General features: G+C 38.9%; 1 protein-coding gene across 1 annotated transcript in view; it reads left to right on the top strand.

Annotated features, from left to right (window-relative positions):
• megf10 (multiple EGF-like-domains 10) overlaps positions 1–16,079 on the top strand; it is an 89,811-nt gene that overhangs the window by 48,225 nt on the left and 25,507 nt on the right. Inside the window, 8 exon segments of the mRNA XM_034096008.2 lie at positions 967–1,179; positions 2,934–3,108; positions 3,978–4,098; positions 4,815–4,978; positions 12,233–12,335; positions 13,665–13,811; positions 14,004–14,138; positions 15,316–15,444. Coding sequence (XP_033951899.1) covers positions 967–1,179; positions 2,934–3,108; positions 3,978–4,098; positions 4,815–4,978; positions 12,233–12,335; positions 13,665–13,811; positions 14,004–14,138; positions 15,316–15,444 — 1,187 coding nt within the window.

The raw sequence follows: 16,079 nt of genomic DNA, 5'->3' as shown, positions 1-16,079 counted from the left end.
GTGTGTGTGTGTGTGTGTGTGTGTGTGTGTGTGTGTGTGTGTGTGTGTGTGTGTGTGTGTGTGTGTGTGTGTGTGTGTGTGTGTGTGTGTGTGTGTGTGTGAAGTGGATGCAGATATGTCTCTATTACAAAAGAGAATAATCTAGATATATATTTTGTGCGTTAACAATTAGAGGGGCTGTTGAAAGGCTGCAGTGACTATATTGTTCACCAGTCTTTTAAAAATAGCACACAGGATATTATAGTAGTATATTAGTGTATTCAAGTGATTGGTCCGTGCTTTTATTTAGCTGACTTTGACAAACTGCATTATATTGCTTCAACTATCTGCAGATACTGTTTGTTATCATGAGGTTAAATCCAATGGGGCGGTGGTGGGGAAGTCGATAGGGACTTGGCTTGGCAACTGGAAGGTCACCAGTTCAAGTCCCGGCAGGGCACCGTTCCCCACACTGCTCCCCGGGCGCCGTTCAAAATGGCGGCACACTGCTCCTAACACTAGGATGGGTCAAATGCAGAGAAACAATTTCCCCACGGGGATTAATAAAGTATATCAAATCAAATCAGGTGTCGATACCCCTGAAGCACATCTGACTGATATGAACTCAATATGTTCCATTATACAGAGAACTGCTGTCACTGTCCACCAAAACCGCCCGCTTCAAAAACAGCTTCTTCCCCTTTGCAATGCGGACACTAAATGGACTCTAAATAACCCCAATGAACAATCACAATCCACCACACCTTGAACTTTATGTATGATATGTCTTTGCCCTGTGCTGTGTTTTTATTGTATGTTGAATTGTGTGGAACACGCTGTAACACTCTGCACCGTACACGAATTCCACCAGCCTGGCTGTGTGGTCGTTAAGGATTCTAATCTAATCTGTTCACCTGCACTTCTCATACATATCACTGATGGATACACTGTGTGTGTGTGCGTGTGCGTGTGCGTGTGTGCGTGCAGGTGCCAGGAGGAGTGTCCGGTTGGTACTTACGGTGCCGGCTGTGCGAAGACGTGTCAATGCCAGAACAACGGAAAGTGCTCCCACACCGACGGGATGTGTGTGTGTGAGCCCGGATACACAGGAGACACATGTGACGTCAGACTCTGTCCTGAGGGACACTACGGCCTGCGCTGCGACAGGAAGTGCCCGTGCTACGCCCACAACACCCGCAGGTACATCACACACTGTTCATCCACAACACACACGGGTACATCACACACTGTTCATCCACAACACACACAGGTACATCACACACTGTTCATCCACAACACACACGGGTACATCACACACTGTTCATCCACAACACACACGGGTACATCACACACTGTTCATCCACAACACACACGGGTACATCACACACTGTTCATCCACAACACACACAGGTACATCACACACTGTTCATCCACAACACACACACAGGTACATCACACACTGTTCATCCACAACACACACAGGTACATCACACACTGTTCATCCACAACACACACGGGTACATCACACACTGTTCATCCACAACACACACAGGTACATCACACACTGTTCATCCACAACACACACACAGGTACATCACACACTGTTCATCCACAACACACACGGGTACATCACACACTGTTCATCCACAACACACACAGGTACATCACACACTGTTCATCCACAACACACACGGGTACATCACACACTGTTCATCCACAACACACACAGGTACATCACACACTGTTCATCCACAACACACACACAGGTACATCACACACTGTTCATCCACAACACACACGGGTACATCACACACTGTTCATCCACAACACACACACAGGTACATCACACACTGTTTAGTTCATGGAGTCTTGTTGGAAGTTGAGAAGCTTTCTTTTGAGTCTGGGTCTTTCTGCCGACGCGACAAGTATCACAAGTTCAAAAGGAAATAACCACGATACAAAAAGTGAACATGAGCCCGTGTTGATCTCCTTAAGCCCCCGTGTGAAGTCAATGTGAAGTCACAATGTAGTCGGGATGAATTCAATCTGATGACTGTCAACATGAGGCAAACACTGCTGTTCCTTCTCTACACACACACACACACACACACACACACACACATACATAATTTGTAGTCACATTTCTTAGCAGCTTTGACTATCCTTAGTTATTATGTTTTGTGTGTGTGTGTGTGTGTGTGTGTGTGTGTGTGTGTGTGTGTGTGTGTGTGTGTGTGTGTGTGTGTGTGTGTGTGTGTGTGTGTGTGTGTGTGTGTGTGTGTGTGTGTGTGTGTGTGTGTGTGTGTGTGGTGTGTGTGTGTGTGTGTGTGTGTGTGTGTGTGTGTGTGTGTGTGTGTGTGTGTGTGTGTGTGTGTGTGTGTGTGTGTGTGTGTGTGTGTGTGTGTGTGTGTGTGTGTGTGTGTGTGTGTGTGTGTGTGTGTGTGTGTGGGCAGCTGACTGCAGTGATCAGGTCGCTGCACAGCTGGCACTGCATGTGTCATGTGTCTGCAGAGGACAGCTGTCCTGCTGCGGCTCAATGGGACAGTGTGTCAGGTGGACCAGCTGTCCGTCACACACACACACACACACACACACACACACTGCCAGGTTCAACCTGTGTCACCGCACATAAGGGAGGGAAAACATCATTAGGTCCTTTAGTAACGGTCCGTTAAAGCTTTGAGCTCAGGCTGTGTTATTCTTTTTGTATGTAATCGACTTCTTTCGTTCTGAATGTCTCTCGTTCTGAATGTCTCTCGTTCTGAATGTCTCTCGTTCTGAATGTCTCTGTTGTCTTCTTCCATGTTTATTATCAATTGTCAACGTGTAGAAAATGTTTCACTAGCTTTGAGTCGGACCAGTCGGGTTCAGGGTCTGCAGGATGATACAGATGCAGTGTTTCTAAAAGGCAACAATAGACGCACAGCAGCAAACATGGTGTGTTCTCCTCTCAGCTGCCACCCGATGTCAGGAGAGTGCACGTGTCGGCCCGGTTGGTCCGGACTCTACTGCAACGAGACGTGCACTCCGGGGTTTTATGGAGAGTCGTGCCAGCAGGCGTGCCGCTGCCAGAACGGAGCCGACTGCCACGGTGTGAGCGGAGACTGCTTCTGTGCTCCGGGCTTCACGGTAAACACGCCTCAGGACGTCAGCCAGGTTCATGTGGGACTCAGCATGGGTCGATCACCTCGAGACCATTCCCCATTCGTGTTTACTTTTAGTACATTTCAATCCCTTTACTTTGACTTTAGTAAGATTCTGAATGCAGGACTTTTACTTCAGTATTTTTTACGATTTAGTATTGCTATTTTTACTTCAGTATAAGATCTCGGTGCTATTCTTAATAATATGACTCATTAGCACCCTCTTGTGGCAGCAGTATGAAGTGTCATAAACCAAAGTGTACCTTTTACATTACACACACACACACACACACCACTTCAGGGGACATTACATTGACTTACATGCATTTCCTGGAGACTTATCCTAACCTTAACCATAACCAACTCATGCCTAATCCTAACCAAGTCTTCACCCTAAAATTAATGACTCCCCTTATGGGGACCTCCAATTTGTCCCCATAAGGGAAGCCAGTCCCCACACGTGACTATGTAAACAGATTTAGGTCCCCACAAGTATAGTAATGCTAGACCACACACACACACACGTCCCCACTGCTTCCACACACTTGGATAATATAATATATTTCACATAAAATTCATCCTTAAACATTCGTTATGACAAACAACAGATGTCTCATTCTGGCTGCTTGACACATGCTCTTGATGCTGCTGTCAATTTAAACCGTGAAAAATAACTTGAACAGTTAATATGAATAAACACACAGTGTGTCAGCGGTGTTCTTTGATGCCAACACACAAAGGCAGACGAGGGGGAAAAGCATCGCCTTATTTGAGAGTTAAAAACATTTAGAAGGTCAGATGTGAAGCACTTGTGGGTGAAAGTGAAATTCAGAGATGTGTGTGTGACGGTCTCAGGGTCCCGCCTGCTCGCTGCCCTGCCCGGCAGGAAGTCACGGCGCAGACTGCTCCTCCTCCTGCAGCTGCAAGAACAGAGCGCTGTGCTCACCAGTGGACGGATCCTGCTCCTGCACCCCAGGTGAGGAGAGGAGAGGAGAGGAGAGGAGACATAATACCACTTTGGTCTACTTTCTACATATTTATATTTTCTAATGTTGATTCGTAATATATTTTCTGTTTATTTTGTATTTATTCGTTTTTGATCAATGCAGTGTGTGTGTGTGTGTGTGTGTGTGTGTGTGTGTGTGTGTGTGTGTGTGTGTGTGTGTGTGTGTGTGTGTGTGTGTGTGTGTGTGTGTGTGTGTGTGTGTGTGTGTGTGTGTGTGTGTGTGTGTGTGTGTGTGTGTGTGTGTGTGTGTGTGTGTGGTGTGTGTGTGTGTGTGTGTGTGTGTGTGTGTGTGTGTGTGTGTGTGTGTGTGTGTGTGTGTGTGTGTGTGTGTGTGTGTGTGTGTGTGTGTGTGCGTTCTAAATGACTGAAAACTACTGTTGGTTTGTAAATATCTACTGTTTATTTTGTATTCATTAGTTTACCATATTTTATGTACTGTATCGATCAATGCAGTATATATGCTGATGTTACAGTGCATCTGAATTAAGGCGTGTGTGTGATGTTGTTGTTGTTGTTGTTGTTGTTGATCAGGCTGGCATGGGGTGGACTGCTCCTTCTTAGTCTTAGTCTAAATATTACTTCTAAATGACATTTTCCAGTCAAGAAAATAGTATCTGTTCTATCGTCTGATGTTACATTGCATCTGAACTAAAGCGTGTGTGTGTTGTTGTTGTTGTTGTTTACAGGCTGGCACGGGGTGGACTGCTCCATCAGCTGCCCCAGTGGGCGCTGGGGTCTGGGCTGTAACCGCAGCTGTCTGTGTGTGAACGGAGCGTCCTGCAGCGCTCTGGAGGGTCGCTGTAGCTGCGCTGCAGGGTGGAGAGGAGAGAGGTGCCAGCTGCAGTGCCAGGTGACACACACACACACTCCACACACACCATGGGGGCAGTGGCGAGCGGTCAGGGCCCTCTAGGCCCTCTGTGAGGGCCTAAGATATTCTAAAAAATAATATTTAAAAACATTTAAAAAATATATCTTTTTTTTAAATATATATTTTTTAAATATTATTTTTGTTATATTTTTCATTAGTTTTACCGAAAAAACTTGATTTAATTGTATTTAAAATAACATTTCCAAAGAAATAAATCCTTCGAATCTGCCTGTTCAGTTTCTGTTTGAATGTGAAGGGTTAGCTTAACCGTTACATGAAAAAAGCTCGTCTGGCCCTCTCTGCGATTCACAGAGGGCCCGCTATAGTAAACTCAACGAGAGAGTAATGTCAAGTGACAGTCCAATTGACCAATCATATCTCCCCTCTAAATGGGAGGGCTTTATTATCGCGGACTTTATGACAGGTTCCGCCCGCTGCGCTGCCAAGTTTATGCATGTGATATATCAACGGGTCAAGCTAGGAATTAGATAATTAGCATACGTTCATTCACGATGGCTCACGTTAGTGATAGTGATGACATCGTTGCGAAACTACTAACTGAGTCTTTTCAAGAATGAGTTACACGGATAAATTGGAGTTAATTACCAAAGGGCGACCAACACCACAGCTTATTTTGGTTCAAAAAACCAAACGGTTCGAGAGGCATTTTAATATCGGCAATTACGCCAGATACAACTGGATGACCGGATCAACCAGGGAACAAAAGCTGTACTGCTGGGATTGCTTGCTTTTTGGAGCGGACAGTGGGTCATGGGCCAAAGATTTATATTCTGATTTAGGAAGTTTATCCAAATCAGCACATCGCCATCAGAATGCTTCAGGTCACCTCAGAGCTACTATTCGGCTTAAAACATTTGGGGACACCAGGATAGAGCTCCAGCTGGATGAGCAACAACGCCGGGGTGTCATCATTCATAATGAAAAGGTGAAGAGGAACCGAGGAATTTTGAAACGCCTCATAAATTGTGTGGTGTACTTGGGCAAGCAGGAGTTGCCGTTCCGAGGTCACGATGAGAGTGTAACTTCATCAAACAAGGGGAATTACATAGAGTTGCTGGATTTAGTGGCAGAATATGACAGCGACCTGCACACACACCTCGCCACATCAACAGTCTTTACCGGCACATCTTCAAGGATTCAGAATGACCTGATCAGCGCTGTCGCAAGTGTAATGACGGATAGCATGAAAGAGTATTATTTACGTTAACGAGGTAAATAGGCTAAAAGAAAAACATGTTTTCCAAATGAACTACGCATCTCTTGAGTGACAATATGCCTGCGCTGCACCTCCAAGGTGCGCAATACATTATTGCGCAATCTATGTCTGTCTGTGTGTGTGCTGCGCGAGCCCGAGATGATGTGTGTGTGCGTCGTCTTTTTTTTTAAGTTTGTAGCAAGTAGAAGGCTGTGTGTGTGTGTGTGTGTGTGTGTGTGTGTGTGTGTGTGTGTGTGTGTGTGTGTGTGTGTGTGTGTGTGTGTGTGTGTGTGTGTGTGTGTGTGTGTGTGTGTGTGTGTGTGTGGTGTGTGTGTGTGTGTGTGTGTGTGTGTGTGTGTGTGTGTGTGTGTGTGTGTGTGTGTGTGTGTGTGTGTGTGCGCACGCGTTAATTTGCGTATTGCACCCTGGGCCGCTGTTTTGATATTCCGCTGAAGAAGTATACTATAGGCTGTGACGTAATAACATTTTTTTTTTCAAGGGAAGAGGGGGGTGGGGTCAGAGGGCCTAGGTAGAAAAGTCACGGCTCGCCACTGCATGGGGGTATACTACGAAGCAGGATTTTCGCTTAGCCGGCTAACTTCAGGGAAAACTCCGGCTTTCCGGTCCTACGAAGCTGGTTCTCTTTTTAGCAGGCTAGATCTCCATGGTAACTTATGCTTAGCGGCTAACCTGGTCGGGAGCAGGCTAAGAGCTCAACTCAGTGAAAGCACCGCCTGCTGACCAATCAGAGCTCAGTGTGCGGAGTTTAAAGCGATCAAGTCATATTACAGGATAGAGGAAATACAGAAAAACTGCCGTTGCAGGAAAGACGGCCGGCAAAAATCACTGACTGTGTGAACGTGAACATGAAAATTCTAGAATGTTGAATACGAAAATTCTAGAATGTTGAATGAAAATTCTAGAATGTTGAATGAAAATTCTAGAATGTTGAATACGAAAATTCTAGAATGTTGAATGAAAATTCTAGAATGTTGAATGAAAATTCTAGAATGTTGAATACGAAAATTCTAGAATGTTGAATACGAAAATTCTAGAATGTTGAATGAAAATTCTAGAATGTTGAATGAAAATTCTAGAATGTTGAATACGAATTTTAGAATGTTGAATGAAAATTCTAGAATTTGAAATGACAATTCTAGAATGTTGAATGAAAATTCTAGAATGTTGAATATGAAAATTCTATAATGTTGAATGAAAATTCTAGAATGTTGAATATGAAAATACTAGAATGTTGAATGAAAATTCTAGAATGTTGAATACGAATTCTAGAATGTTGAATGAAAATTCTAGAATGTTGAATGAAAATTCTAGAATGTTGAATACGAATTCTAGAATGTTGAATGAAAATTCTAGAATGTTGAATACGAAAATTCTAGAATGTTGAATGAAAATTCTAGAATGTTGAATACGAATTCTAGAATGTTGAATGAAAATTCTAGAATGTTGAATACGAAAATTCTAGAATGTTGAATGAAAATTCTAGAATGTTGAATACGAAAATTCTAGAATGTTGAATACGAAAATTCTAGAATGTTGAATGAAAATTCTAGAATGTTGAATGAAAATTCTAGAATGTTGAATACGAAAATTCTAGAATGTTGAATGAAAATTCTAGAATGTTGAATACAAAATTCTAGAATGTTGAATGAAAATTCTAGAATGTTGAATACGAAAATTCTAGAATGTTGAATGAAAATTCTAGAATGTTGAATACAAAATTCTAGAATGTTGAATGAAAATTCTAGAATGTTGAATACGAAAATTCTAGAATGTTGAATGAAAATTCTAGAATGTTGAATACGAAAATTCTAGAATGTTCAATGAAAATTCTAGAATGTTGAATACGGAAATTCTAGAATGTTGAATGAAAATTCTAGAATGTTGAATACGAATTCTAGAATGTTGAATGAAAATTCTAGAATGTTGAATACGAAAATTCTAGAATGTTGAATGAAAATTCTAGAATGTTGAATGAAAATTCTAGAATGTTGAATACGAAAATTCTAGAATGTTGAATGAAAATTCTAGAATGTTGAATACGAATTCTAGAATGTTGAATGAAAATTCTAGAATGTTGAATGAAAATTCTAGAATGTTGAATGAAAATTCTAGAATGTTGAATACGAATTCTAGAATGTTGAATGAAAATTCTAGAATGTTGAATACGAAAATTCTAGAATGTTGAATGAAAATTCTAGAATGTTGAATGAAAATTCTAGAATGTTGAATATGAATTCTAGAATGTTGAATGAAAATTCTAGAATTTGAAATGACAATTCTAGAATGTTGAATGAAAATTCTAGAATTTGAAATGACAATTCTAGAATGTTGAATGAAAATTCTAGAATGTTGAATATGAAAATTCTAGAATGTTGAATGAAAATTCTAGAATGTTGAATACGAATTTTAGAATGTTGAATGAAAATTCTAGAAGTTGAATACGAATTTTAGAATGTTGAATGAAAATTCTAGAATGTTGAATGAAAATTCTAGAATGTTGAATACGAATTTTAGAATGTTGAATGAAAATTCTAGAATGTTGAATGAAAATTCTAGAATGTTGAATACGAAAATTCTAGAATGTTGAATGAAAATTCTAGAATGTTGAATGAAAATTCTAGAATGTTGAATACGAAAATTCTAGAATGTTGAATGAAAATTCTAGAATGTTGAATGAAAATTCTAGAATGTTGAATACGAATTTTAGAATGTTGAATGAAAATTCTAGAATTTGAAATGACAATTCTAGAATGTTGAATGACAATTCTAGAATGTTGAATACGAAAATTCTAGAATGTTGAATGAAAATTCTAGAATGTTGAATACGAAAATTCTAGAATGTTGAATGAAAATTCTAGAATGTTGAATACGAAAATTCTAGAATGTTGAATACGAAAATTCTAGAATGTTGAATACAAAATTCTAGAATGTTGAATGAAAATTCTAGAATGTTGAATACGAAAATTCTAGAATGTTGAATGAAAATTCTAGAATGTTGAATGAAAATTCTAGAATGTTGAATACGAAAATTCTAGAATGTTGAATACGAAAATTCTAGAATGTTGAATGAAAATTCTAGAATGTTGAATACGAATTCTAGAATGTTGAATGAAAATTCTAGAATGTTGAATACGAAAATTCTAGAATGTTGAATGAAAATTCTAGAATGTTGAATGAAAATTCTAGAATGTTGAATGAAAATTCTAGAATGTTGAATACCAAAATTCTAGAATGTTGAATGAAAATTCTAGAATGTTGAATACGAAAATTCTAGAATGTTGAATACGAAAATTCTAGAATGTTGAATGAAAATTCTAGAATGTTGAATGAAAATTCTAGAATGTTGAATACGAATTTTAGAATGTTGAATGAAAATTCTAGAATTTGAAATGACAATTCTAGAATGTTGAATGAAAATTCTAGAATGTTGAATACGAAAATTCTAGAATGTTGAATGAAAATTCTAGAATGTTGAATACGAAAATTCTAGAATGTTGAATGAAAATTCTAGAATGTTGAATACGAATTCTAGAATGTTGAATGAAAATTCTAGAATGTTGAATACGAATTCTAGAATGTTGAATGAAAATTCTAGAATGTTGAATACGAAAATTCTAGAATGTTGAATGAAAATTCTAGAATGTTGAATACGAAAATTCTAGAATGTTGAATGAAAATTCTAGAATGTTGAATACGAAAATTCTAGAATGTTGAATGAAAATTCTAGAATGTTGAATACGAAAATTCTAGAATGTTGAATGAAAATTCTAGAATGTTGAATGAAAATTCTAGAATGTTGAATGAAAATTCTAGAATGTTGAATACGAAAATTCTAGAATGTTGAATACGAAAATTCTAGAATGTTGAATACGAATTCTAGAATGTTGAATGAAAATTCTAGAATGTTGAATACGAAAATTCTAGAATGTTGAATGAAAATTCTAGAATGTTGAATGAAAATTCTAGAATGTTGAATACGAATTCTAGAATGTTGAATGAAAATTCTAGAATGTTGAATGAAAATTCTAGAATGTTGAATACGAAAATTCTAGAATGTTGAATGAAAATTCTAGAATGTTGAATACGAAAATTCTAGAATGTTGAATGAAAATTCTAGAATGTTGAATGAAAATTCTAGAATGTTGAATGAAAATTCTAGAATGTTGAATGAATATTCTAGAATGTTGAATACGAAAATTCTAGAATGTTGAATACGAAAATTCTAGAATGTTGAATGAAAATTCTAGAATGTTGAATGAAAATTCTAGAATGTTGAATACGAAAATTCTAGAATGTTGAATGAATATTCTAGAATGTTGAATACGAAAATTCTAGAATGTTGAATACGAAAATTCTAGAATGTTGAATGAAAATTCTAGAATGTTGAATGAAAATTCTAGAATGTTGAATACGAATTCTAGAATGTTGAATGAAAATTCTAGAATGTTGAATACGAAAATTCTAGAATGTTGAATACGAAAATTCTAGAATGTTGAATGAAAATTCTAGAATGTTGAATACGAATTTTAGAATGTTGAATACGAATTTTAGAATGTTGAATGAAAATTCTAGAATTTGAAATGACAATTCTAGAATGTTGAATGAAAATTCTAGAATGTTGAATATGAAAATTCTAGAATGTTGAATGAAAATTCTAGAATGTTGAATACGAAAATTCTAGAATGTTGAATGAAAATTCTAGAATGTTGAAAATGAAAATTCTAGAATGTTGAATGAAATTCTAGAATGTTCAATACGAAAGTTCTAGAATGTTGAATGAAAATTCTAGAATGTTGAATACGAAAATTCTAGAATGTTGAATACGAATTCTAGAATGTTGAATGAAAATTCTAGAATGTTGAATGAAAATTCTAGAATGTTGAATACGAATTCTAGAATGTTGAATGAAAATTCTAGAATGTTGAATACGAAAATTCTAGAATGTTGAATGAAAATTCTAGAATGTTGAATACGAAAATTCTAGAATGTTGAATGAAAATTCTAGAATGTTGAATACGAAAATTCTAGAATGTTGAATGAAAATTCTAGAATGTTGAATACGAATTCTAGAATGTTGAATGAAAATTCTAGAATGTTGAATACGAAAAGTTCTAGAACATTAATAGAATATCACCTCCATCTTCAGAGCAATCTGACTATTATAACATTAGCGTTAAGAAAGCTTACTTAAATATCTGCCACAACATAAGTAACCGGATCAGAGTAACAGTAAGTACACTCCGCGGCATATCACTTCATAATGTATCATATATCTCCTGATCTGAGTCAGCTGAGCCGTATCTGGCCGTGCAACACTCAGTGTCACATGCTGGATGCAGAAGTATTATTTTAAGCAACACATTAAGTTGACGAAACACTCGAGTCAAATGTAATTAAAGTCAGATCGTGTTTTAGACGGGGCAGTGATATCATAAACCTGTTAATGTCCGCATTCTGTTACCAGCTGTATTCACCTTGCAGGTGCAGCTCTGTGGCTTTGATCCTGGATCAAGTGTTTAAGTCATGGATGTTTAAAGTTTAACTTCTTCATGTGTCTAATATTAAAGTTGACTTTTCATTCAGGAAGTATGACGCTGCGCTGTCAGTACGCTTCTCCATGATTGTGATTGGTCGAATGCTCCAAATACCACCCCTTTCATGTGAGCGCGCACCTAACTAGATAGGACACGGCTGGCTGGAGCGATCCACTTGATAACCAGCGTCGTAGTACCGTTTAGCGAGAGCGTACGTTTTGGATTAGGCCAACCGGCTAACTCGAACGTATCCAGGTTAGGTTGAACCAGCTTCGTAGTACAGGCCCCAGGTCAAATTCCATGTACGTGTCAACTTACCTGCTAAACCTGTTTCTGATTCTGATGAGTTGTAACTGATTGGTTCTTGTTATTCTCTGCACTTTATTGATCTATTTCTCTCTGTAGACTGACTGACTGCATCATGTTATATTGAATTGTATCTCTGGTTGTGTTTCTCCTCAGGACGGCACGTATGGTCTGGACTGTACGGAGCGCTGTGACTGCAGCCATGCTGACGGCTGTCATCACTCCACGGGTCACTGCCGCTGTCTGGCTGGATGGACCGGTAACAACTCATAATCATTTTTATTACAGGCCGGAGTACGGAAGAGGCTTAGGGCCACACGAAAAACGTTTTTGGGGGATGTGGAAAGAGAGAGAATTCAGAATTATGACTTTTTTCTCAGAATTAAAAAATAATAATAATTCACATCCCCCAAACATTGTTTTCATGTGGCCCTAATCCTCCTCCATACCGGAGACACCCACAACGACACAACAACAATGTAGGGATCTGTTACGGTGGAGTGAAGCAGGCAGGACCCAAATGCAGAATAAACTGAAAAAATACCTTTATTTCAAGGTCTAGAGCAGGGGTTCTCAAAGTGCGGCCCGCGATAGTTAATGTGACACGCTGAAATGCATGCGTTATATTTTAATCCTCCATGGTCGTATCTAGTAAGAATTAGAATGGAATTTAAGAATGGTAAAACTGCACCCCCTGGGTTGACATTCCTAAATTATGAATGACAGCTTGTGGAAAGTTTGCTAGACTACTGGTTGCATGGCAACTAGGCATCTCGCGAGTTGCGGTAATTGGTTAATAAAATAAAGAAAGGATTTGTTTTGGAATTATTTTGTGTTCCGTTTTTTCTTGGGCGGCCCTCAATCCAATATTGGGTACCTACATTGGCCCTCACTCATCAAAACTTTGAGAACCCCTGGTCTAGAGGCACAAACAGAACACTAACACGAGAACACAGTCAAAGACAAACAATGAACCGACAAAGACAGACAGAAAAATCAGAACTTAAATACACACAAGACTAATCACACAAACAAGACACAGGTGAGGAGGGAGGAGAAAACACACGGGCACCAGGTGAACGCAATCGGGTAATTAGGTTGGAGGGAAAACAGACAGACAGCAACAGGCAAGACAGGAGGTGAAGACTTTTCAAAATAAAACATGAAACCAAAGACAGAAAAAGACAAAACACAACACAGACAGATCGTGACAATTCCATCACTAAGGGGTAAACACATGGGGTAGCTGGTGTAAAGAATTGGACAATCAAACAGGAGGGGAAACAGAGAGACAGGAAGTTAAACAAGACAAAATAGATTTCAAAATAAAACAAGAAACCAAAACTAACATTTTTGGACAGCTTTTAGTCCACATGAAGAGACTGTAGAAGATTGTTTTCTGCAGTGTTGTCAGTTGCATGCAGTCTCTACAAAATAAACTAAAAGGTGTGTGTGTGTGTGTGTGTGTGTGTGTGTGTGTGTGTGTGTGTGTGTGTGTGTGTGTGTGTGTGTGTGTGTGTGTGTGTGTGTGTGTGTGTGTGTGTGTGTGTGTGTGTGTGTGTGTGTGTGTGTGTGTGTGTGTGAGCAGGTATCCACTGTGACAGTGTGTGTGCAGAGGGCCGCTGGGGTCCAAACTGCTCGCTCTCCTGTAACTGCAGGAACGGAGCGTCCTGCTCTCCAGACGAGGGAACCTGTGAGTGTGCTCCAGGATACAGAGACACCACCTGTCAGAGGAGTGAGTACACACACACACACACACACACACACACACACACACACACACACACACACACACACACACACACTCTAGTATTTTATGTATGCCTCTTTACTTTGCTGTAACCATGTAAATGTCCCCTCTGTGGGACTAAACATGGGAGTTCTGATGTATTGACGTTTAAAGTGCTTTTCTTTGCGCTTCCTGCAGTCTGCTCTCCGGGATACTTCGGTCACCGCTGCAGTCAGACGTGTCCTCAGTGTGTTCACAGCGTCGGGCCGTGTCACCACGTCTCGGGACAGTGTGAATGTCTGCCGGGCTTCAGGGGGGCGCTGTGCAACGAGGGTGAGTTACCCCGAGGTGGGAAGTAGTGGAGTACAAATACTTCGTTACTGTACTCAATTCAATTTTTCTGGTATCAGTACTTTACTACTTATTTTTCAGATTACTTTTTACTTTGACTTCTTACATGTTGAACTCAAATACCTGTACTTTCTACTTCTTACATGTTGAACTCAAATACCTGTACTTTCTACTTCTTACATGTTGAACTCAAATACCTGTACTTTCTACTTCTTACATGTTGAACTCAAATACCTGTACTTTCTACTTCTTACATGTTGAACTCAAATACCTGTACTTTCTACTTCTTACATGTTGAACACAAATACCTGTACTTTCTACTTCTTACATGTTGAACTCAAATACCTGTACTTTCTACTTCTTACATGTTGAACTCAAATACCTGTACTTTCTACTTCTTACATGTTGAACTCAAATACCTGTACTTTCTACTTCTTACATGTTGAACACAAATACCTGTACTTTCTACTTCTTACATGTTGAACACAAATACCTGTACTTTCTACTTCTTACATGTTGAACTCAAATACCTGTACTTTCTACTTCTTACATGTTGAACACAAATACCTGTACTTTCTACTTCTTACATGTTGAACACAAATACCTGTACTTTCTACTTCTTACATGTTGAACTCAAATACCTGTACTTTCTACTTCTTACATGTTGAACACAAATACCTGTACTTTCTACTTCTTACATGTTGAACTCAAATACCTGTACTTTCTACTTCTTACATGTTGAACTCAAATACCTGTACTTTCTACTTCTCAAATGTTGAACTCAAATACCTGTACTTTCTTAGTTTTTTCTTAGTTTCGAAAAAAACTAAAGGATCTTATCGTTCGAGGGTGGACTATAGGGTACATTTTCTTAGTTTTAGTAAAACTATTGTGAGCTTTATAGTAGGATACAAGGTATGACTATTTTATAGTGGGTTACTAGGTACGACTGGGTATTTTCTTAGTTTTGGGGAAAACGTTGACAGTCTTTTAATGTTTCTTTTACTATCTTTTCTTTTTAATGACTGTTTTTAAATGCCTTTGTCTGAATGTCTTTCATTTTTGTAAAGCACCTTGAATCGCCTTGTGTTGAAAGGTGCTATATAAATAAACTTGTCTTACTTCCCCCCTGACACACACACCCCTCTCTTGTTCGCAGTGTGTCCCAGCGGTCACTTTGGGAAGAACTGTGCGTGGCGCTGCAGCTGCACCAACAACGGCACGTGTAACCCCATCGATGGATCCTGCCAGTGCTACCCCGGGTGGATCGGCAGCGACTGCTCCCAACGTGCGTTCACACAAACGATTAGATTCCTTTATTGTCACTACACAGAGTACAGCGAAATTCCAAACATTCCCAATGGTGCAATCACACATAACAAACAGTATACGTATCATTTTGACAATACATGCTCAAAACTTTTAATATATAAAGTGCCTATAAATTGGACCTATGATACATTGAACATGTATGCTGTGTCTGTTTTCTTGATTAGAGTCGAAACCAAGAACAAAATGATATAAGTTACGAGATATATCTATATCCCAAATACTGTCTTAATATCTCTTTGAAAAGATACAATGTTAGGGTATATACACAGAGTCCCACAGAATGTTCCCATTACAAGCATAGTGTAATTTACATTATAAAACGGACAAGTCAAATCAAGCAATCTGATTGGTTCTTAGCCGTGATATAATGAGCGTATACCACGGGTAGAATTGTAGTTACTTTTCACAACAAGTCAGTATCCCTCCGTGTCTACAACTGTTACATTACGTCCGTTACGAAACCAACTAACTAACAAAGCTTAAGATGGAAACATGGAAGGGATAATGTGCAGCAAGGACTTATTGACCTTAAGGACGCTCACATCTGCAGAAAGAAGTCCGGTCGATTTAACTGTATACAGTTGGGCTGAA

The sequence above is a fragment of the Pseudochaenichthys georgianus genome, chromosome 12 (genome assembly GCF_902827115.2).
Source record: "Pseudochaenichthys georgianus chromosome 12, fPseGeo1.2, whole genome shotgun sequence".
NCBI classification, from domain to species: Eukaryota; Metazoa; Chordata; class Actinopteri; order Perciformes; family Channichthyidae; genus Pseudochaenichthys; species Pseudochaenichthys georgianus.
Note: the sequence above shows the minus strand (reverse complement) of the source record. Positions and strands in the feature narration are given on the sequence as shown.